Raw genomic sequence first — 22,996 nt, forward strand, 5'->3', positions numbered from 1 at the left:
CTATGTTTGCCTGGGGAAAGGGCTGCTTTCTGACAACTGGCACAGAGGCATACTTACCAGGTGTCCCCAGGGCTACGCTGCCCACGGAGAGCACCTTCCCCTAACTTGAGCGCAGATCCTACTCCAGGGTGGCTTTGAGGGGCATCCTTCCCTCCCGCGCAGCTGTCCAGTGCTCTCTCCAGGCACCACAGAGAACCTAGCTCTGTTCTCATTGGAAACCCCAAGGGGAGGGTGTTAGGATGGAGGGAGCCAAGGAGGGGGAGCTTGCACTCCAGCAACGAGGACTAGAATCAAGCCCCAGGCACCAGGAAATAAAGATGTTAGTTTGTTTTCATTTCCACCTAAACTTTTCCTCAATTTATTTACAAAGAAATACCCGGCCTGGGCAGTAAAACAAAAGCCGAAAATAACTCTAGTCCCACCACTCAGAAGCAGTGACTGTTGATGATTCTACAGAGGTTTCTAACCTCTAATATTTGAGAGTATTTTTGAATAGAGAATATACATGCATGGTATAAAATTCAAAAGGAACAACAACAAAAAAGGTCTCCTTTCCCCTCCTCCCACCCAATTTCCTTTTTCAGAGAAGCACTGTTACCAGAAATATCCCATTTATTTACACTCAATTGGGTGTGTAGACATATAGGTATTTTTCCCCACAAAGGGTTGCATTTCCTTTTTTTTTTTTTTTAAGATTTTATTTATTTGACAGAGAGAGCATAAGCAGGGGGAGTGGCAGAGGGAGAGGGAGAAGCAGGCTCCCTGCAGAGCAGAGGGAGCCCAGAGCAGGGGGAACCTGATGTGGGACTCCATGTGGGACTCAATCCCAGGACCGTGAGATCATGACCTGAGCTGAAGGCAGATGTTTAACTGACTGAGCCACCCTGACGCCCTTGGCTATACATGGTTTTGTGTTTTTTTTTAGCTTTACATTATATCAAAAGTATATAATCACATCAAAACTATTAATGAACAACAATAAAATCCTTTAAAATTATAAATGTTCATTTTAGAAAGATGACCTTAGTAATTAGCAATTACCTTTCTTAAAAAAAAAGCAAGCTCTACATCCAACATGGGGCTTGAACTCAAGACACCCAAGATCAAGAGTCCCATGCTCTACCAACCGAGCCAGCCAGGCACCCCAGTAATTACCTTTTGCATATATATCTCTGTATCTCTCTCTCTCTATATATATATACTTTTATGTGGGTGTATACATACACACATATTTGTGGATGTATGTTTAACTAAGATGAGATTGTACCATTCCTAACCTGCTTTCAAAAATTTATCATAAACACTCATTGATGCAATCATCATTGGATTTTTCAAATTGTATTATAAATAATACTGTGATGATGTCTGTATGTATAATTTTAATTTTTTAAGTATTTCCTTAGGTCACGGGGTTTGGGTATTTTTTAAAAATTTTATTTATTTATTTGACAGACAGAGATCACAAGTAGGCAAAGAGGCAGGCAGAGAGAGAGGGGGAAGTAGGCTCCCTGATGTGGGACTCAATCCCAGGACCCTGAGATCATGACCTGAGCTGAAGGCAGAGGCCTTAATCCACTGAGATACCAGGCACCCCAGGGTTTGGGTACTTTATAAGCTCTTAATACATACTGAGACTTGCAGTCTGGGAGAAGCTGGCTCAGGGCCTGTCTTATCAGAAGCAAGACAGGAGGCAGCTTGTCCTCTGCCCCCACCCCCCCACCATCTAGCATCAGTGGCTGATTTCTTCTCACAGTTTCTAAGGAGGCTATTAGGAGCCACTGACAGATTTTAAGTAGACAGATAACAACCAGATTTGCATGTTAGACTCCTGTTTTAGGGCCTGTTCTCTGGCTCAGTCCCACTTGGCCCATAGGAGGCATCAAGAGAGCAGGTCTGTAACCTGTTGCTATGGAGACAGCAGTGCAGGCCTTCTGCCAAGGGCCAGAAAGGATACCCCTGGACAATGTGCACCAAGGTCCTTTTTGTGTCAGGACTTCAACTCCTGCGAGTCCCTCTGTGGTAGGGCTGCTTATGCATCTCCGAACACCAGCGACTCACCTTTCCTGGGCCCTGACTGTGCACCACACCCTTTCCTGGGCGCCCACCAGGCTTAGTCTCCTCTGAGGTTGGTACCGTGACCACGCTTCCTTTTGCACATGAGACAACTGAGTCAGACAAAGGTTAAACACCTTGTCCATGATTACACTGTTGGTAGATCTGGCCTCCCACCAGTATGCGGAGCCTGTGCCCTTGACATCTAAGCTTCCCAGCCTCGGGCCACTTGCCTGGACCGTTGGCTGGGCCGTGGGAGTAGTTTCCAAGCCAGACCCCTCAGACTGCTTTGGTCTGTAGCACAATTTTACGACATCAGCTTTCTTGTTTTGTTTAGTTTTGGTTGAGGATTTTAAAAAAACCAACAACACACAAGACTTCCTGATTTGTCTTCCTGTTTCCTCCTTTCCTCAAAAGACTGGGAGCTGAGATCTTTGACTGGATGCTCCTTCCGGGCAGGCCCACTTTGTAACAGTCTCAGCAGGAAATGCTGGGCATCGTGGTCGGCCTTTGACCTTCGGGAGCCCCAGTCGGTTTAACGACTATGAGGTTAAGTAGAGAAGCTTCCTCGGGACTCAAACTTGATACAGAGGCCACGACGTGAATCAAAGTAATAATGGCTGAACTCACTCACTATCGGGGCTGCTCGTGTGTGTGAGCTTGGTGAGGCTGCTTTGGAAACAACATAAAAATTCTGCCTCATGGCCTCTGAGAAGTGATCTGGGAGCACCTTTCAGAGCATTTATCATCACAGCAGGCTCTGTCCTAGATGCCTGACCGACATGGTGCCATTATGTAGCGCGTTTTCCGGAAGAACTTGAGAAGCTGTCAGGGTAGCTATTGGTATCCTGGGGTTGGTTTGGTTTGGGCTGCCGTGGGGCTTTCCCCCAGAGGAAGAAGCTGACGTTGGGACCACCCATTGGCCTGCACGGTCCCCCCTTTAGTTCGAGCTTCTCAGCTCAGACCCACAGAGCTCTGGAAGGCACCCCCCATGGGGCTCTCTTCAGTTCAGGCTGATCCGCCAGCTCAAGGCCCGGGCCCAGGCATTCTGGTCTTTGCTTCTCCCTGTGTTCCTTAGCCCAGAAGACCCCTCCAGGCTTCAGAGGAAGTGCAGGGAGTTGATCCTCATGTATCTGGAGAAGAGTAAGTAGAGGCGGCGGAACCAGAGCAGCTGGCTGCGGTGGCAGGACATGGCTCTCTAGGAGAAGCAGAGAGGCCCGGTCATGGAACTGTTTCACTCCCTCTTTCCTCACCTGAACTGCTTCTCACAAGCACAGCTCATGCTGTAGCCTATCCTGGCTTCTCCCTGGGACGAGCGAAGCTCTCCGGATGGGCCTCCCATCACTGACTCCCCTCTCCCTTCTCCTAACGACAACCCAGTGATAAACTCACAGGATAGTAATGGTGGCCACAGCGCGCTGGCGGTCTCCATGCATCACCTCGATTTAGACAACACGGCTGGCGTCTGAAGCCAGACCCATGTGAATGACCCTGAAGCCCACATTCTTAATTTCTTTGCTCCCCTACATCGTATAGATCAAATGTACGAGGAGGTTTTATGGGAAGCGAGCTACATTATTGTGCTAACGCTCCTCTCAATTACAGAAGCTGGGAGAAAGAGGAAGAGAAGAAACTAGAAGGCACAGAGACACATTCACACCAAAGGGTACACATGGGTGTGGGGTTCTCCTTGCCAAAATGTGTATTATCTTGTTATTTAGACCTAGCGTAGTTCAGTTTTAAACCACAGATCATAGCGACTGATGAAACTAGATATAACATATATAAATATATATGAAATATATATATATATTTATATATATTAAACTAGATATAACATATATAAATATTTCCTGCCTGCTTTTCTCTAAGTACCAAAAGTCAACTGCCTCTCTGAGCTATTATCATTGAAGACCTTTATGTAAAGAACTCATTTTATTTTATTTTTTTTTATGATTTTATTTATTTATTTGTCAGAGAGAGAACACAAGCATGGGGAGTGGCAGAGGGAGAGGGAGAAGCAGACTCCCCACTGAGCAGGGAGCCCAAAGTGGGACTTGATCCCAGGACCCCAGGATCACCACCCAAGCCGAAGGCAAATGCCCAACCAACCGAACCACCCAGGCGTCCCCAAAATGTTTATTTTAGAAAAACATTGAGAGACGGGTGCCTGGGTGGCTCAGTGGGTTAAGCCTCCACCTTCAGCTCAGGTCATAGTCTCAGGGTCCTGGGATCAAGCCCCGCATCGGGTTCTCTGCTCAGCAGGGAGCCTGCTTTCCCCTCTCTCTCTGCCTGCCTCTCTGCCTACTTGTGATCTCAATCTCTCTGTGTCAAATAAATAAATAAAATCTTAAAAAAAAAAAAAAGAAAGAAAGAAAAGAAAAACATTGAGAGAAGGGATGAACTTTGTAGCCCAGACACACTTGACTTGTTTGATTTTAGCAGCTACCAAGTCACATGTGTCTCCCACATCATCCTGCCCCCAGTGGTCTAATTTTTGGGTTCCCTAACCTTTCAACGGCTTTTCAGTACCCATTCAATACAATTAGCACTTACCGTCCATTTGTTTTCTTACAAACTGTTTTTCTGTTACTTTTCCAAGGGAATACAAAACATCAAAGTTTTTTCTATACCTTCCCTCCTTTTTGGAGCATTTCCACTACATTTCCTTCAAAGATACGATTTTGCAGGTTATCCGGTACTACCATCAATTCATCTGCTGAATATTAGTTCCCTTTTTGACTATCATAAATTATACTAATGAACATTCTTGCTCATAAATTTCTGAACACGGGATCCCTGGGTGGCTCAGTCAGTTAAGTGTCTCAGGGTCCTGGGATCAAGTCCTGCATCGGGCTCCCTGCTCAGTGGGGAGTCTGCTTCTCCCTCTGCCCCTCCCACAGCTCATGCTCTCTCTCAGTCTCTTTCTCTATTAAATAAATAAAATCTTAAAAAGATAGTTTAAAAAAAGTTAAAAAGCGGTTAGAATACACAAGTTGTGACTGAAATATGTACTAAGCTCTGGTGGTTATATCTAGAATCTGAAACAAAAACCACAGAGCACACACATTCTTTTTAGATAACACGTTAACATTTACAAAAACTGATCATAAAGTAGGTCATTCACTAAGGAATTCTCAATAAGTTTTTAAAAAACCAGTATTACACAAGCCACATGTAGTGACCAGGAAGCAATTCAATTCTTTTTTTTTTTTTTTTAACTTTTTTTTTTTTAAAGATTTTATTTATTTATTTGACAGAGAGAAATCACAAGTAGATGGAGAGGCAGGCAGAGAGAGAGAGAGGGAAGCAGGCTCCCTGCTGAGCAGAGAGCCCGATTCGGGACTCGATCCCAGGACCCTGAGATCATGACCTGAGCCGAAGGCAGTGGCTTAACCCACTGAGCCACCCAGGCGCCCCAAGAAATTCAATTCTAAATCAACAATAAAAAGGCTAAAGGGTAATTCGTGTTCTGGTAGCTACCTTCTATAAAGTTACTGCAAACGCTTGAATTAGTCAATACAGTATCATTGTTCCTAGGGGAAATAACAGTTTTGGTTCCTGAGAGCCTCTAGTCTCAACATTTTAATCAACTGATCAGTACATAACCTTGTTTTATGTGGGTTTCTGTTTAAAGATGCCTTATTTAATATTATGTTATCAATTCATTCATCGAATTCACAGTCAATAGGGCTGTAGCTCATGCATGAATGAAGCTGATCTAACTAACCTCCTTTCTCTAGAAGAGGTATCACAGCTTTCCCGCCTTAGAATCATTAGACAGCACTTGAATGGCTTACTCAGAAGACATTTAAAACAGTAAAATCACCAACAAAAAGCACAAAAATGAGAACAATGTGTCACCAAATATACTGAAGAGAGGATACTTGTTTGCAGAGCTGAAACAAGAAGGCAGAGGGTCACCTTATTCAACCTCAGTGGGGAACCTGGGTGTGTGCTTTGGTGGCAACTTAAAACTTCACTGCCCTGCAGATATGCATGTCCACAAATGACCACAAAAGCCCCATATTAATTTTGGGGTTACAAGTAAATTTTAGCATGTAGGCGCATTTGCCAAGATGGAACCTGTGGATAATGAGGATTGATGGTACACACACACGCACACACACGCACGCATTTGTAAACTCGAAAATACACCCTTAAAAGCCTCATGTATAAAAAAAAAAAAAAAGCCTCATGTATTAAAGAGGAACTCACAGTAAAAACTGTAAGTTACTTATAACTGAGTGACAGTAGAAGTATGTATCAAAACTTGTCGGGTGCAGCTAAAGAAATACTTCAAGGGAAATTAATAGTATTAGAGTGTATTTTTAAAAAAAGATTGAGGGGCGCCTGGGTGGCTCAGTGGATTAAGCCGCTGCCTTCGGCTCAGGCCATGATCTCGGTGTCCTGGGATCGAGCCCCACATCGGGCCCTCTGCTCAGCAGGGAGCCTGCTTCCCCCTCTGTCTCTGCCTGCCTCTCTGCCTACTTGTGATCTCTCTCTCTGTCAAATAAAATAAATAATAAAATCTTTAAAAAAAAAAATAAATAAATAAATAAAAAAAGATTGAAAATGGGGAAAAAAGCTAACCTTTTCAGTCCAAGATATTAAAAAAAAGAAAAAACAGTGTAAAATCTGAATAAAGTAGAAGGACACAAATAAAGAACAGAAAGTAAGGAACTATCAAATAAAACAAAGGAGAATTCATGTTTCTGGTCAGTGTTGCATTCTCAGTATCTAGCAAAGTGCCTCATAGTAGGTATAACTGTGTATCACAGACAGTTCAGAAAATAAAGCTAAGCAAAATAATAATAATAATAATAAAACTTTAACTATATTACATATATTATACAAATATTATATATTATATATAGTCACACTATATTATATATAATGTATTATATGTATATATTGTAATATACAATTTCATATACATATAAAATGTATATTTTGTATGTATATATTTAATATATTGTATATATAATCATATATACAATATGCATACAATATATAAATATATTTTATATTTTTATAAATATATAAAATTTATATATAAAAATATTTATATTTATATATAAAATATAAAAATTTATTAAAATTATATATATAATTGTATGTATACAATATATAATTATATATTATATATATAATACATAATACTATATATATAAATATATATATTATATATATAATATATAGTCACACTCTAGTCACACCTGGAGACAGATTGGGTCAATTCTCCTTAACTCCCTAACTCCGTGGTTTTTAGAATCACCTGCCCTTGGACAGCTAAGAGTTTTCACCATGAGGCCTTTGCTGGGCCTGACCTTTCCTCAGTAGGTAAATAAGCCTCTGGTGGTCTATCCTATTGGCTCTTTACAGAGGCTCCTTGCAGGTCTGAGTTCCTCTCTGTATATCTTTACAGTGAAATGCAGGCGCCCATTACAATTCTAATGTATAATGACATAGAAGAAGATCGTCATAATGTTGTTAGGACAGGTTTTAAATAGTAGGCACTGTGTAATCCCATTAAGAAAATATATATATTAGCAATGATTTTCTCTGAGTGGTAGCACTGAGGATAATTTTTATTTGATTATCTTTATTTTCTTCTTGATGCTTTTATATAAAGTATTTCTAGATGTTCTATGAGCATTGTATTTTTACTTTTAAAAATCATGTATTACGTTTATGATCAGAAAAAAGGGCAAAAGTCCCTAATAAGCTATGACTGCTAAGGTCTAGCTGGATAGTCCTGACACTCAGATGCTAAGCCACTACGGAAGGTCTTCGCTTAGGGGTCGTTGGGGGCCAGGGGGTCTGGGACAGAGATCTGGAGGGAGGGTTTCGGGGAATTCACAATCCTCACCTTGGCCTGTGCCACTTCTTTGCTGGTGAGCACAAAGAGGACATCCCGGGTATGAAGCAGAGAAAAGGGCAGGTCCAGAAGGGAGATGTACTTGCGCAACACATTCACTGATTGAAGCGTGAGCACCGAGCACCCTGGTTGGGGGAGGTGGAGAGGGAAGAAGTGAAGAGTCTTGTTGCTTCTAGGCAGATTTCCCCTGAGCACCCTACCCCTCCTTTGGGGCTCAGGGCAGGGCAAAACCATGGCCACAGAGTAGCCAGATGTCTCGGTAGCACCAAAGGTGCTCTTTGCCCATCGTTTTCACATACAGGAAGAGTGAAAGGACCACAGAACACCTGGACACCTGCTCTCTACTCAAGCCCTAGCAAGATTAAGGTGGTTGCTCGAGGTTGGAAACTGGCTACTTCAAGGCCAAGGGAAAGGCAATGAAGACCAGAATTTCGGGATTGAGGCAAGAGACCTAGCTCCTGCTCTGACGCTTGAGACCTGACAGACCTGGGAAAGTGCCTTCAGCTCTCCGAGACTCAGTTTTCTCATCTGTAAAGTGGTGTTGACAAAGTGGAAGCCTGTCTCACAGGGCTGGTATCGGCCCACTCAGAAAGAGCACACCCGACTGTGTTCTCACTTGCGTCATCTTCTTGTCGCTCCTGGGGGATGTTTCCGATTCCCATCAACAGACCAGAAACTGGCCTAGAGAGGTTAAGCCTTAGTGTCACACAGTAAATGGCCAAGTGGGGTCAAACACCTTTCAAGTAGGTGAACCCCTCAAACACCCATCAGCTGTTTGCACCTTAGCTAAGTGATGGGAGTTTAGATGGACAGACTGAAAGGACATTGGAGGTGAGAAAAGACCCACCTGGGAAGAAAGCTAGACAGATGAGCGGGCAAGGCCTGGGGTCATGGTTAATTTCATGTGTCAACTCAACTGGGTCACAGGTTACCCAGATATTTGGCTGATTACTTCTGGGTGTGCCTGGAAGGGTATTTGTGGATGAGACTAACATTTAAATCAGTGGACTCAGGAAAGCAGATAGCCCTCCCCCCAGTGAGGGTGGGCATGGTCCCATCCACCGAGGGCCTGAATAGAAGAATAGGTAGAAGGGAGAATTTGTTCTTTTCTGTTTGACTCTTGAGCTGAGACACTGGTCATCTCCTGCCCTTGGACCGGGATTTATACCACTGGCTCTCCTACTTCTCAGGCCTTTGGACCCAGACTGACTGACACCATCAGCTTTCCTGGGGCCCCAGTTTGCAGAAGGCAGACTGTGAGACTTCTCAGCTTCTGTACTTGGATGAGTCAAGTTTTATAATAAGTCTCTTTTCTACATGTATCTCCTATTGGTTTTGTGTTCCTAACACCTCTGGCCTTCCCTCACACCCAGAGGCTGCCTGGCTGGCAGGGGACTTCCCAATGGAGACAACCTGGTTTTAAGGCCTGAGGACCCACATGGACAGACACAGTGAGCTAGGTCAAGAGGAGTGTGACCCAGCCTCCCCAGCCCCTTGGCTTGACCTAGGGCAGTTCTCCATATATTTACAAATTTCACCCAATAAGTTTCTTAGAGGGATAGTAATTAGCAGACTTTGGCAAAACAGACCACTTACCTTTAGGTAACTTCCCTTCTGAGTGGAGGGTCCTGGAGGAGGAAAGGTCAGGAGTGAGAGGGAGTAAGAATTGCTTTGCAGTTAACAGAAAGAGCCTTCAGAGTACAGGGGTCAAGGGCAGGCCTCTCCAGTATGGGTTACAATGGCATGTAAGTTACCTTGAGCTAAAAGCAATCAAAACCCATCAAATTCAGGAAAACCACTTTGCACCTGCCCCCCCGCCCAGCCAGCAGAACTTATAATTGGAAAAGGGCCTGTACCAGGAAGAGAACTAGTCGTAAAGATTCCTTTTTATCTAAGAAACTTATTGGGATAAAAGGGCCACCTTTGTTTTCCAAACATTTCAACCTTCCACCTTCCTGCTAATGGTCTTCCTCTCCTTGTACCCCAGACTCCCACTGTGCTCCCCAGCTCAGGATGACATAGAAGTCTCATGTTGCCTGACAGTCTCTGGAATTTCATGTTTGTCTGGATTCATGTTTGTATGGATTTTGTGGGACAAAATTAAATTTGATTTTCTCCTGTTAATAATTTCTCGTGGAACTTTAATTCTTAGTCCAGCTAGAAGAATCTTGGACAGAATAAAGTTTCTTCCTCCCCAACAGTGGTAAGGCCTGCCACACCCTATGATCCCCCCATAGGTTTTTTTTTTTTTTTTTTTTAATTTTTAAGATTTTATTTATTTATTTGACAGACAGAGATCACAAGTAGGCAGAGAGGCAGGCAGAGAGAGGGGGAAGCAGGATCCCTGCTGAGCAGAGAGCCTGATTCGGGGCTCGATCCCAGGACCCTGAGATCATGACCTGAGCTGAAGGCAGAGGCTTAACCCACTGAGCCACCCAGGTGCCCCCCCACCCACAGGTTTTTAGGTAGTGTTTTTGCATCAATCACCATGTAGGTTTCTGGGATTCCATACCTCTGGCTATAGGACAAGTATGGGCACTATCCCCAAGATTAGCCAATCTGGGGGACGACTAATAGTTATGAAGTGCCTTGGTCCAAGCTTTGCCTATGAGACGAGGGTATCTATGATGAACTTTTCAAAGTTTCTCTCTTTTGAAATTGAATTTGAGTGTGACAGGAGGCTATTTTAAAATATTAATGAGGGGCACCTGGGTGGCTCAGTGGGTTAAAGCCTCTGCCTTCAGCTCAGGTCATGATCTCAGGGTCCTGGGATCGAGCCCCGAATCAGGCTCTCTGCTCAGCAGGGATCCTGCTTCCCCCTCTCTCTGCCTGCCTGTCTGCCTACTTGTGATCTCTGTCTTTCAAATAAATAAATAAAATCTTAAAAAAAATAAAATAAAATATTAATTGATATTTCTTCTCTAATAGTTCTTTCTCTTTTCAACTTCCCCTGCTCCCACCTTCTCACAGTGAAGGCCATTCTACACTCCCAACAGCAGTGGGTAATCCTACAGCAATGAACTCCAGAACCCTTGCCTGCTTTTGTTTGGAAGCGAAGAGATGGAGCCAGATGGGATAAGGGGTCCAACTCCACCACCAACACACAGACAACATACTCATATGAAATGGATTTCAGTTCTACTACTACTGCCATTGTTCAGCCTGGCAGTGCTGAGAAAACCACTTCACTTCCTCAGTTAAATGAGGTGGTTGGACTTAATGATAGGGGAACCATTTCCAACTTTACATATTTCACTGGTCTGGTCTGAGAATGTGGGGCATGTTTAGAAGAAAGTTCTAAAGTAAGTCCTTTACTTCCAGTTGTCCCCTCCCTTCCCCTAGGCCAGGTCCACCACTCACCACTCATGGCGCCGGGGAGAAGTACTTCTCTAGAGGCTGGGAAACACAGTTTATGTTTATATGACTTTGAATAAGTCCCTCAATATCTCTGAGGTGCATTTTTTTTTGGTTTGTTTTTTACCAGTAAAATACAGATGCCTATCCGTACAATAGGGTGGCTATGAAGAACAAAAGTTTTCCTATTACATATGTATATCTTCCTTCTCCAAAGAATGATTTGATACAGTGTACAAAATGTACAAAAGAGGAGCACCTGTGTGGCTTAGTCGTTAAGTGTCTGCCTTCAGCTCAGGTCATGATCCCAGGGTCCTGGGATCGAGCCCCGCTTCGGGCTCCCTGCTCAGTGTCTCCCACTCCCTCTGCTTGTGTTCCCTCTCTCTCTGTCTGTCAAATAAATAAATAAAAGCTTTTTAAAATAACGTACAAAAGAAATTAGAATAAAAAGAGGAAAGGGATGCCTGGGTGGCTCACTTGGTTAAGCCTCTGCCTTCAGCTCAGGTCATGATCCCAGGGTCCTGGGATCAAGTTCCACATTGGGCTCCTCGCTCACTGGGGAGCCTGCTTCTCCCTCAGCCTGCCTCTCCCCGTGCTTGTGCTCACTCTCGCTCTCTCTTTCTCTCTCTGACAAAGAAATAAGTAAGATCTTTTTTAAAAAAGGAGGAAAAAGAAGATGAAGCCATGAGGCACACTGATTTATAGAACTCACTCCCTCAAATCTCCCACATGTGCTACATGGGGTTGCAAGTTTGGCCCGAAACCTCTCTGTGGCCAAAGCAAAGACAGAAATAAAATGTCACCCCATTTTTCCGTGCGGAAAAAACCCTCACGAATTGAGGGTTGATGATAAGATGACCTCGGAGGGATTTCTCACACACATGGCGTGGTGAGCTGTGGTGAGCAATGTGGCCAACGCTGGCTCTCTGTGCCTCAGCGGCCAGTTCCCTGGGGCTCAGACAGTGAGGGGGGGAAGCCCTTTAGAAGACATCTGCCCTGACCAAATGAACAGAGCGCCCTCCCACCTGCAACATGCAGAGTCATACCTCACAGCTGCATACAGAGCAACATGATTTCGGTGACCACTGACTCCCCCTGCATCGAACGTCACCACCTGTAGAGAAACAGGGTGGTCACTCATTTTTTTCTTTTTTTTCAGATTTTATTTTCTTATTTGGCAGAGACCACAAGTAGGCAGAGAGTCAGGCAGAGAGGGGGGAAGCAGGCTCCCCGCCAAGCAGAGAACCCGATGCGGGGCTCGATCCCAGGACCCCAAGATCATGACCAGAGCTGAAGGCAGAGGCTTAACCCACTGAGCCACCTAGGCACCCCAGGGTGGTCACTCATGATTGAATACTTTCTCTGCCTCAGTTTCAAGGCAGCTGTTCCCGTTCCCCGGGCCAGAAAAAGAGCACACGAATTCTGTACCCAATTCTGGGTACAGCCGAACTCACTTCCAAGCGGATCGGTGGGGTAAACCCATTGTGTTAGCCAGTTGTGTGGAGACTGTGTGGGTTTTACTGTTTACTCTTGTTCTGGGCCAGTGAAGCAGAGGGGAATTTGGCCACAATACAAACCAGGTTTAGAGGATCTTAGTTTCTTATCTGCCTGGCCATTTATTAGCATGCTTCCTTCTCATGGCTGGCTGCGGGGTGAACTTTGTTCTTGTAGATGCTGGCTGATTTATGTTTATGTGGCCCCTTTCCTTGTGCTGTACTGAGGGCACAAAGGCTTTGAGGGACAGCACCCACCGTGCCCCGGGGTTAAGATCACAGAAGTCTATTCACACCCAGACTGCCTCTGTATCTTCTACTTATTAAGGATAAGCTAGGCTGGGTTCCAACATTTCACTTCTGTACAGATAGGTTATGAAAAAGACCAAGTAAGTCTGAATAATAATCATGTTACCTTGAATAATAAAAGAAATTTTAAAAAGAGAACAGGGACTCAGAAAAAGGAACAGGAGTGGTTGGTTAGGGGAAGTGGAAAGAGGTAAGCTGTCCCCAAGGAAAGTGAGCGGCATGCCACGTGGACTAAAGGGAGTAGGATGGGGATCGGTATAGGCTGAGAAGGGCTTCGCTACTGGTGTTTCTATTTTAAATCATAAAATGCTGACTTCATGTATAGAGAACTCTCTGTTACAGTGAGAGCAGCAAACCTCTACTGGGCACAGGATGGGGGGTGGGAACTGCAGATGAAAAGAAAATTTAAAGTCCTGTTAACGTATCCTGATTCAAACAAGTTGTAAAAATAAGCACAAAATGAAAACATATTTATGACATGAGACTATTGGAAATACAAAACACTGGTATCAAGGAATTGTGAATGTTTAGGGGTGACAATGGTGTTATAGTTAGGTTAATAAAGGACTTGCTGTCGGGGGCGCCTGAGTGGCTCAGTGGGTTAAGCCTCTGCCTTCAGCTCAGGTCATGATCTGAGGGTCCTGGGATCGAGCCCCGCATAGGGCTCTCTGCTCAGCGGGGAGCCTGCTTCCTCCTCTTCCTGCCTGCCTCTCTGCCTACTTGTGATCTCTCTCCGTGTCAAGTAAATAAATAAAATCTTTAAAGAAAAAAAAAAAAAGGACTTGTTCACGATTAGAAATGCATGCTAAAATATTTAAATATGAAATATGATGACAAAGATTTGCTTTGAAATAATACAGAGGGCACCTGGGTGGCTCAGTGGGTTGGGCTGCTGCCTTCCGCTCGGGTTGTGGTCCCAGAGTCCTGGGATCGAGTCCCGCATCAGGCTCTCTGCTCAGGAGGGAGCCTGCTTCCCCCCTCCTCCTCTGCCTGTCTCTCTGCTTGCTTGTGATCTCTCTCTCTATCAAATAAATAAATAAAATCTTTAAGAAAAAAAATGAACAGCTGTTTAAATGAAGCTAATATTGACTGTGAGTTAATGATTACAGGAACCGAGTGATAGGAACATGGAAGTTCATTAAACTTCTCTCTACAGTTGCAGGCTTGAAATTCTCCCTTCTGGAAAATTAAAAACAAAAACAAAAACAAAAAAGAGTTAAAGGCTTATAAAAAGCGAATTGTGGACACGTGTCATTATACATTTGTCAAAGCCCATGGAATGTACAGTACCAAAAGTGGGCCCTCATGTAAACTGTGGACTGGGGGGTGTTAATATGTCAGTGTTGGTTTCCTGATTGTAAAAAATCATGGAGATGGGGAGTTTTTGTGTACCTTCCGCTTGACTTTACTATGAACCTAAAACTGCTCTAAAGAATACAGTCTATTATAACACATAAACCGTGGGGCGCCTGGCTGGGGCTCGGTCTGTAGAGCATATGACTTTTAATCTCAGGGTCGTGAGTTCAAGCCCCACATTGGGCAAGGAGCCTACTTAAAACAAAACAAAAGAAAAAAAATTTTAAACCATGTAACTAACTCAAGTACCCTGTTCTGATCCCAGTGTTCCATCCAACACAGTGTTGACTCAATTCTACTCTTATCTTGGACCCTCCTTAACCCCTGCCATTGTGCAGGTCACAGAACTTGACCCCTGGAAGTTATTTCAAGGTTCAATGTGTTGTTGGTCGTCTCATTTGCCAGATAAGAAAAGTAATACCTGCTCTGCCTTCCTGGTGGGGTTGAGGTGAAGACACAACACCCCGACGTGGAAATGTTTAGGAATGTGTATGTACAACAGGACAGGCTAGAGCGTCTCAACTCTAAGCCTGCTCTTATGAGGAGACCATGACAGTGGGGCTAGTCATTACCCTGGGTGGGCTGGAGAGCACTTCCTAGTTAGGGGGGATTGGGGGTCCGCTGGAGCTTGGCTCAATCACTTCTGAAATTCTCCTAGGTCTCTGTTTCTTCCTATAGTCTCCCTTTTTCTTTCTGTCACAAGGAGGGCTGAGCGGAATTGTATCCAGCTCCCTGGACTTTTGCAGATATTTAATGTGACAACGGTGACCCCTGTAGCTCTTTCTAGAACTCCATCCACCTCATCCACCCCTCCCCCCAAAACTGTGGAAATCTTTGTTCAAATGAAATCTTACCCAGACTCCAGTGGTAATGGAGGGGCTGCTCTGGTTTCTCTAAGATGGTGGTTCTCAACTGGGGGCTATGTCGCCCCAGGCACATCTGGCCATGTCTGAAGATAGATTTGCTGTGATGACTGAGGGGGCGGTCAGTGGGGAGAAGCCCGAGATGCTGGTAAGCATTGTCCCCCACAGCAAACAACGATGGGGGCCCACATGTCACGGATCCCTAAGGGAGGAGGGACTGGGTGTTTGGTTTCATGTCTATATCGCCGGTGTACAGCAAGTAGGGAATATCACAGACCAGGCGCTCAATAAATACTTGTTGAATGAAAGGTCCACATAGGGGCCGGACCCCGGACCTAGCCTACTTGCCACGGAAAGACACTACTGAACCCCTCGGCTGCTCTCTGTAGAGGGCAGCATCATAAAGCTTTCAAAGCCATGTCCTGGCAGCTCAGCAAACATGGTGGGGCTGGGACCAGATGGCACCTGGTTTCCTTCCATCTCCTGGGGTTAACCCCTGAAGAGCCAGCTTTCCTCTGGAGCGGAGGAGAGCTTTTAGGATCACCCTCGCTCAGCCCAGGTGGGAATCTGTCTTCCCATGTCTTAGCTCAGTGCTCCTGGCTTCTGTCTCTGCTTCCCCATTGATCTTCTCATTGTGTAGCCAATACTTCTGGTCTGGAGGGGGCCCCTGGGACCCTGATTCTGCCACTGAGTGACTTCTCCCCTGTCTGCTACTAAGCCCTCGCCCCTAGCCCACCAGGGACTATGGGGACTGTGGGAAAGTATATTTCGGTGCCTCCTGGGGGCTGAGCTCGATTATGGCCACATACGTCCTCACTGACAATGGTGTTAGTGTGGCCTTACACGCTTACTGTTGTATGAAGTGCAGGCCAGGGAAATTATTCCTTACTGCACCATGACAGCTTGGGAGTTTCCTTATTAACAGCAAGGTGAGTTAAAGAGCTGTTTTAAAATGGTTGCCTTGGAGCGTCTGGGTGGTTCAGTGGGTTAAAGCCTCTGCCTTTGGCTTAGGTCATGATCTCAGGGTCCTGGGACTGAGCCCCGCATCGGGCTCTCGGCTCAGTGGGGAGCCTGCTTCCTGCCTCTCTGCCTACTTGTGATTTCTCTCTCTGTCAAATAAATAAATAAAATCTTCTAAAAAATAAAATAAAAGGCAAATGTTACCACAGTTTTCATTTGACATTGAGGAAACTCAGGCTTCCAGAAGCTGAGAAGCTTGCCCGAGGTCAGCAAGGGATGAAGCTAGGATTTTAAGCCTCAATTTCTCACTCCAGAAGGCACAAGGGTACATTCACGCGCACTGCCGGAGAACATTTTAGTCAGAGGTAGAGCAACAGTGCAGATTCGCATTTACTGGTCAACAAGGGCAGGAGCCCCCATCTCAGCTCTGCCGGGGTCCTCTGGACCGGGCCTTGCCAGTGGTCGATGTTGTGGCCACTGAGAAGGCTTACTGTCCACCTCTAAAATGACAATGACAGTTCCTCATGGGCTAATGCCTAAAATTTACCACTTAAATTCCTAAACACCCAGGCAGTCCTTATGCACTGCACACTGGTGAACAGGATCAGTCCTTGCCAGGGGGCCGGGTTTCTGTTTTAGACCATGTTGCATTTGACCACAGCTCTGAGCATCCGGGGAGGGGTCTCGGGGCACGGACAGCTCTCCGTGCCATTTTTGCTCTCAGAAGAGTCTCCCAAGTTTGTGTCCCAGAAAAGTGATTTGTGGTCCAGGCCGCATCTCAAGACTGCCTTCTCCAAGAAGCCTTCTGTGACTTCTTCGGCCCGCTTTGGGAATCCTACAGTATTTGGCATGTATCCTGCAAGTTGCTGTTAATTCTTTGACATACAGACCATGTCTTATGAACTAGACTGGAAGGTCCGTGAAGGCAGGGACCGCCATGACATTTTTATATCCCCAAGAATGAGAACAGGCCCAGACCGTGCTTGTCCCCAGACTGCCCAGACGGTTAACTGCCACCTGTCTACCTGGAGCTTTTTCCTGTCGTTTGAGGTGCTCGTGTTCATTCCAGGGTGTGAGGGCCCTTAATCGTCAGGACAATCCTGAATTGATTTAATTTCCCTACTTAAGGAAACCATTTTATTTTATTTTTTTATTAAGATTTTATTTATTCATTTGACAGACAGAGTTCACAAGCAGGCAGAGAGGCAGGCGCCCGACATTTACCTTTTAAAGTTTAAATGGTCCCCTAAACATGAAAATGCTCGGGAAAAGGTGAAGTTCTGTACAAACAGGAGCCATAGCTCGGGCTCCTGGGGCCCTGAGTTTTGAGAAGGCAGGACAGAGGCTGGGGTTGGGGACGGTTAAAGAGGACACAGCTTGGAAAAAACCTCTGTGTCCACCTGTGGCAGTTTAGTTACACAGTCCCACAAAGGGTGTGTTTGATCCTCCATAGGTTTATTTTTTTGTTTTTGTTTTTTTAAATATTTTATTTATTTATTTATTTGAGAGAGAGAGAGAGAGCACACGCACGACTGGAATGGAGGGGCAGGGGGAGAGAGAGAAGCAGACTCCTTGCTGAGCAGGGAGCCCTACGTGGGACTCGAACCCAGGATCCTGGGATGGTGACCTGAGCTGAAAGCAGACGCTTAGCCAACTGGGCCACCCAGGCGCCCCCGTCTGCAGGTTTAAAAGAGAGCTCTAGAGGAGGCAGCCACAGGTAAAGGTGTGACCGGGATCCCTGGCTTTTCGTTCAGGGAGGATGTCTGCTTACCAGGTTGATGCCGTTTGCTTCCACGTGCTGGAGGAGGGTGCCAGCCACACGCTCTGTGTCCCACTGCACACCTGGGTCATCTGGGAAGTCCCTGGAAAGAAGAAACACCTTTTCTAATCAGGTGTGAACTCCTCCCTAAGCTCTGGTAGGCATGTGCCAGCCCCGTGATAGGAACTGTATGGGGCAGGGGTGGGGGGGCACCCTTAAGGATCCAGATTTCAGCAAAAGAGGTAAGATTTGGAAATGTGATGCAACTAGAGATCAGTGCACACCTCCACACAACACACTTTTGGAGCCCTGTGCTCGCTGCTGAGGGGAAGAGACAGACACTGAAGAGATAAGGCTTTGATCTAAAGCTCGGGAAACGGGAAACGTACGGGTTAGGAACAAATGTGGCCACACCACAGAATGATATTTATCTTTGCAAGAGTAAAAGCAACAGTGCTTTAAGAAAAAGTACAAAGCTATGTTTCTTCATTTAACCTCATGAACATCTATAGAAGGAGCCTTTATCGACGCAATTAGGGAGCCCGCTTGCAAGGTTGTTGGAGGCGGATTCGGATCCGGCTTTCTGACTGCAGAGCCGAGATATTCTAGCCCTACGGAGCCAGCAGCATACTCCGTCCAACGGGGCTGCACCACAGTGGGGCTGCTCTCCGGGGCATAAGTCCGCACCTTCTGTGAGTTTCCATTCGGCCACGCCATAGGCCTATCTCCTCCTCTGTCTCTTTTTTGTGCATCAATCTATAGCATCACCTACCACAAGGCCAAGGTCTCAATTTGACCTCAGTTTGGGGATATAATGGGTAGTCTTTTTATTTGTTCATTTAAAAAATTAAATTATTATTATTATTATTATTTTTAAAGATTTTATTTATTTATTTATTTGACAGAGAGAAATCACAAGTAGACAGAGAGGCAGGCAGAGAGAGAGAGAGAGAGAGAGAGAGAGAGAGAGAAGCAGGCTCCCCGCTGAGCAAAGAGCCTGACGCGGGACTCGATCCCAGTACTCTGGGATCATGACCTGAGCCAAAGGCAGAGGTTTTAACCCAATGAGCCACCCAGGTGCTCCTTGAATTATTATTTTTTAATAATTTTTTTATTTTTAATTTATTTGACGGACAGAGATCATAAGTACACAGACAGGCAGGCAGAGAGAGAGAGGAGGAAGCAGGCTCCCTGCTGAACAGAGAGCCTGATGCAGGACTCGATCCCAGGACCCTGAGATCATGACCTGAGCTGAAGGCAAAGGCTTAACCCACTGAGCCAGCCAGGCACCCCTATTTATAGTCCTACTAACAGATATCCACCTCTCTCTCTCTCTCTTTCCTTTCTAAAAGATTTTATTTCTTTATTTGACAGAGAGAGGGAGAGCACAGGCAGGGTGAGGGGCAGACAGAGAAGCAGACTCCCCTCTGAGCAAGAACTGTCCCCCCTCCCCCACCGATGTGGGATTCAATCTGAGGACCCTGAGATCATGAGTTGAGCCGAAGGCAGATCTTAACCGACTGAGCCACTAACAGGGAAAGGATGCAGACTAAATCAGCCAAAGGAAGAGAACACAGGGTGTAGAATCTGAGAGGGCTCTGAATGTGAACAATCTGTTGTCCTCTCCCTGGGGGACGCGTGATTCTGCCGGCAGTGATGTGTGACAACACACAGGGAGGACTGCCAGCCAGGGAAGCTCACTGCAGCTTTGGTGTTCAGAGTTTTTATTGGGGTTCCGTTACTTGGGCATGACCGATTGATGGTCCATGTGGTCGACCTCAGCCTCCAGGTGGGCTGACCCTGCACGGCCCTAAAGCCCCGGCCCTAAAACCCCAAAGTACTGCTCTTAGGTTTGACACAGATTACTTCGAAGAAGCCAAGGGCAAAGGCCAGATCTCTCTTTGGGCAAAGCCAAATTCTTTACTATCAACCTTTCTCACATTTAGGAATTGTAGTGAACATTTCTTTCTTTCTTTTTTTTTTTTAAGATTTTATTTATTTATTTGACAGACAGAGATCACAAGTAGGCAGAGGCAGGCAGAGAGAGAGAGAGGAGGAAGCAGGGTCCCTGCTAAGTAGAGAGCCTGATGTGGGTCTCGATCCCAGCACCCCAGAATCATGATGTAGGCAGAGGCTTTTAAACCACTGAGCCACCCAGGTGCCCCCGTAGTGAACATTTCTATCAGCTGTGGCCTGGACCACCCCGCTTCGCATCTGATTAGTTATAGCATTTATCTTAATTTCTATTGCTTTGTGTGTCTCCCTAGCCTCATGCCAAAATATGAGAACAGATCTGTGTCTCGCCCTTCTGTTTCTCATGTGGAACTGGGTACAATCCAAGTCAAAGAACAATTTATTTAAATAAACAATGAGTAAATGAGCTTCGGCCACAGGCAAGGAACTGCGTCTAGGGGCTTAATAAGCACCAGCAGATTGACAGAAGTGGCCTCTGGCTGAGCCGAAGGAGCTATACCAGCCTTTGGGGTTGGAACACCCAAGTAAGACGTTCAGAAGACAGCAACATTATAAAACAGGCCAGGCACCAACAAAGTACGAACTGTGTACGGGAACGAGGCATCCTGGTGGGATCATCTCCCCTCTAGGTAGGGACACAGAAAATTTGACTCTGGGAACCTTCGAACAAATACAAAAATGACTCTTTCAGACCAACGACTGGTGTGGTTCTTTGCCCCAAATTCAACCCTCATCAACTCAAGGCTTGAGTTCAAGTACTAACATTGGCAGTCCTTTCTTCTCTGACAGATGAACAATTCGCTGAATGTAAACAGAAGTCAGTCAACCGTTGGGCCCTTCCTTGAAGAGACAGTTGGTGAATGACCTTTGCCCCATTTCTCTCTGTCCATCTTTGCGCAGGCTGGAGTTGGTAGCCATCTTGGCCCATGAAGCAATCTTGGGTATAAAAGCCAGACACAATAGAGTAACCAAAAAGGAGAAGCCCGGACCCGGAGGAGTTTTGGAACAAAAGCACCCCACCAGCCCTACATGGCACAACTCCTTGGATCACAGTTATTGTAGACTTTCCGTTATTTGCTATATACGTAACCAAATCCTGATTCAAATACACCAAAATATGTAAAGCCTGGACTTTACTGATTATTTAGGTTGTTTCCAATTTTTATTATTATGATAATAATCCTCATAGGTAACCTTTTTTTTTTTTTTTTAATTGAAGTAGGCTCCACACCCAACATGGGACTTGTAACTCATTGCTCCGAGGTCAAGAGTCTCACGCTCTAGCGACTGAATCAGCCAGGTGTGCCTATACATAATTTTTTGTATGCTTCTCTCAATATTTCCTTCAAATAAAGTTATAGAAATGTAATTACTGGGGCACCTGGGTGGCTCAGTCAGGTAAGCCTCTGCCTTTGGCTCAGGTCATGATGATCCCAGGGTCCTGGGATTGAGCCCCCCCATGGGGCTCCCTGCTCGGCGGACAGCCTGCTTCTCCCTCTCCCTCTGCCTGCTGCTCTGCTTACTTGTGCTCTCTCTCTCTCAAATAAATAAGTAAATAAATAAATAAAGTATTTTAAAAAAATCTAATCACTGAGTCAAAGATACAGAGAACATGTATAGATCTCTTAAGAACCTTGTTATGAAGAGTGTGTGGAAAGTGTGTTGACTTACAAGCAGTCAGCATTAAGGGAGTGTTTTGTTTTGTTTTTTTAGGCAATCGCTACAGCCAGCAGGGGACTCGAGCTCTGAAATCAAGAGTCCCATGCTCCACTGACTGAGCCAGCCAGGGACCCCAAGAGAGTGTTTTTAAAAAGCAGAGAGATGGGGCGCCTGGGTGGCTCAGTGGGTTAAGCCTCTGCCTTCGGCTCAGGTCATGGTCTTTTTTTTTTTTTTTTTAAAGATTTTATTTTATTTATTTGTCATAGAGAGAGAAGCGAGAGCAAGCACAGGCAGACAGAGTGGCAGGTAGAGGCAGAGGGAGAAGCAGGCTCCCCGCCAAGCAAGGAGCCCGATGCGGGACTCGATCCCAGGATGCTGGGATCATGACCTGAGCCGAAGGCAGCCGCCCAACCAACCGAGCTACCCAGGCGTCCCTCAGGTCATGGTCTTAAGGTCCTGGGATGGAGCCCCGCATCGGGCTCTCTGCTCAATGGGGAGTCTGCTTCCCGCCCCCTCTCTGCCTGCCTCTGCCTATTTGTGACCTCTCTCTGTCAAATAAATAAATAAAATCTTTAAAAAAAAAAAAAAAGAAGCAGAGACATTGGGGCACCTGGGTCATGATCTCAGGGTCCTGGACCAAGCCCCGCATCGGGCTCTCCGCTCGGCGGGACTGCTTCTCCCTCTCTCTCTGCCTGCCTCTCTGTCTATTTGTAATCTCTCCCTCTGTCAAATAAATAAATAATATCTTAAAAAAAAAGCAGAGGGATTTGTGCATTTTATAGGCAGAGGTTAAAGACTTATACCTATCACTCATAGCAAGATCTCCATTTTTCCTAAAAATCTCGGGTGCTTTCTCTTTTTTCTCAGGTGCTTTTATACCTACTTTCTTATCCCTGTGAGCCCCCCAAAACTTGGGCTCATTTACTTCCTTTTACAGCTGGAAAGAGCTGGTCAGGAGCGAACCATCGAGTTCCACAGGCAGACACACAGGTGCTCAGGGAACTGGCTGACCGGGAATGTCACAGAATACGTCTGTATCAAGACTCTGGTTTCATCGTGTTAACCAACCTGTCTCCTTGGAAATCCTGTTATGTAATTCCAGGCCAATATGAAAACAGAAGAAATCAAGCCTCCAACAAGAGTCAGTCTTTACCCTTAAGGAACACTGGGGAATGCTCTCCTCGTCTGCCGCGAATGGGAACCTGTGATAGATTCGCTTCAGCAAAACACAGGTATTCTCTCTCTCTCTTTTTTTCCCCAAAGATTTTATTTATTTACTTGTAAAATAAATAATTTTTTTTTTTTTTTTTTTTTTAAGAGAGAGAAAGAAAGCAGC

The 22,996-nt window shown here is 45.4% G+C and overlaps 1 protein-coding gene across 3 annotated transcripts in view; it reads right to left on the bottom strand.

Moving 5' to 3' along the window:
• Positions 1 to 907: 907 nt before the first annotated feature.
• PIGL (phosphatidylinositol glycan anchor biosynthesis class L) overlaps positions 908 to 22,996 on the bottom strand; it is a gene marked incomplete at its 5' end in the record, with an annotated part of 65,791 nt that continues 43,702 nt past the window's right edge. The window contains 5 exons of one of the 3 annotated variants that reach the window (XM_082705784.1): positions 908 to 3,250; positions 7,925 to 8,058; positions 9,530 to 9,561; positions 12,334 to 12,401; positions 18,040 to 18,130. In XM_082705784.1, coding sequence (XP_082561910.1) covers positions 3,152 to 3,250; positions 7,925 to 8,058; positions 9,530 to 9,561; positions 12,334 to 12,401; positions 18,040 to 18,130 — 424 coding nt within the window. In that variant the 3' untranslated portion in view covers positions 908 to 3,151. The remainder of the gene's footprint in view (positions 3,251 to 7,924; positions 8,059 to 9,529; positions 9,562 to 12,333; positions 12,402 to 18,039; positions 18,131 to 22,996) is intronic. The other 2 variants (XM_082705783.1, XM_082705785.1) reach the window with 2 other exon arrangements.

This window comes from Mustela nivalis (genome assembly GCF_964662115.1).
Source record: "Mustela nivalis genome assembly, chromosome: 17".
NCBI lineage: Eukaryota > Metazoa > Chordata > Mammalia > Carnivora > Mustelidae > Mustela > Mustela nivalis.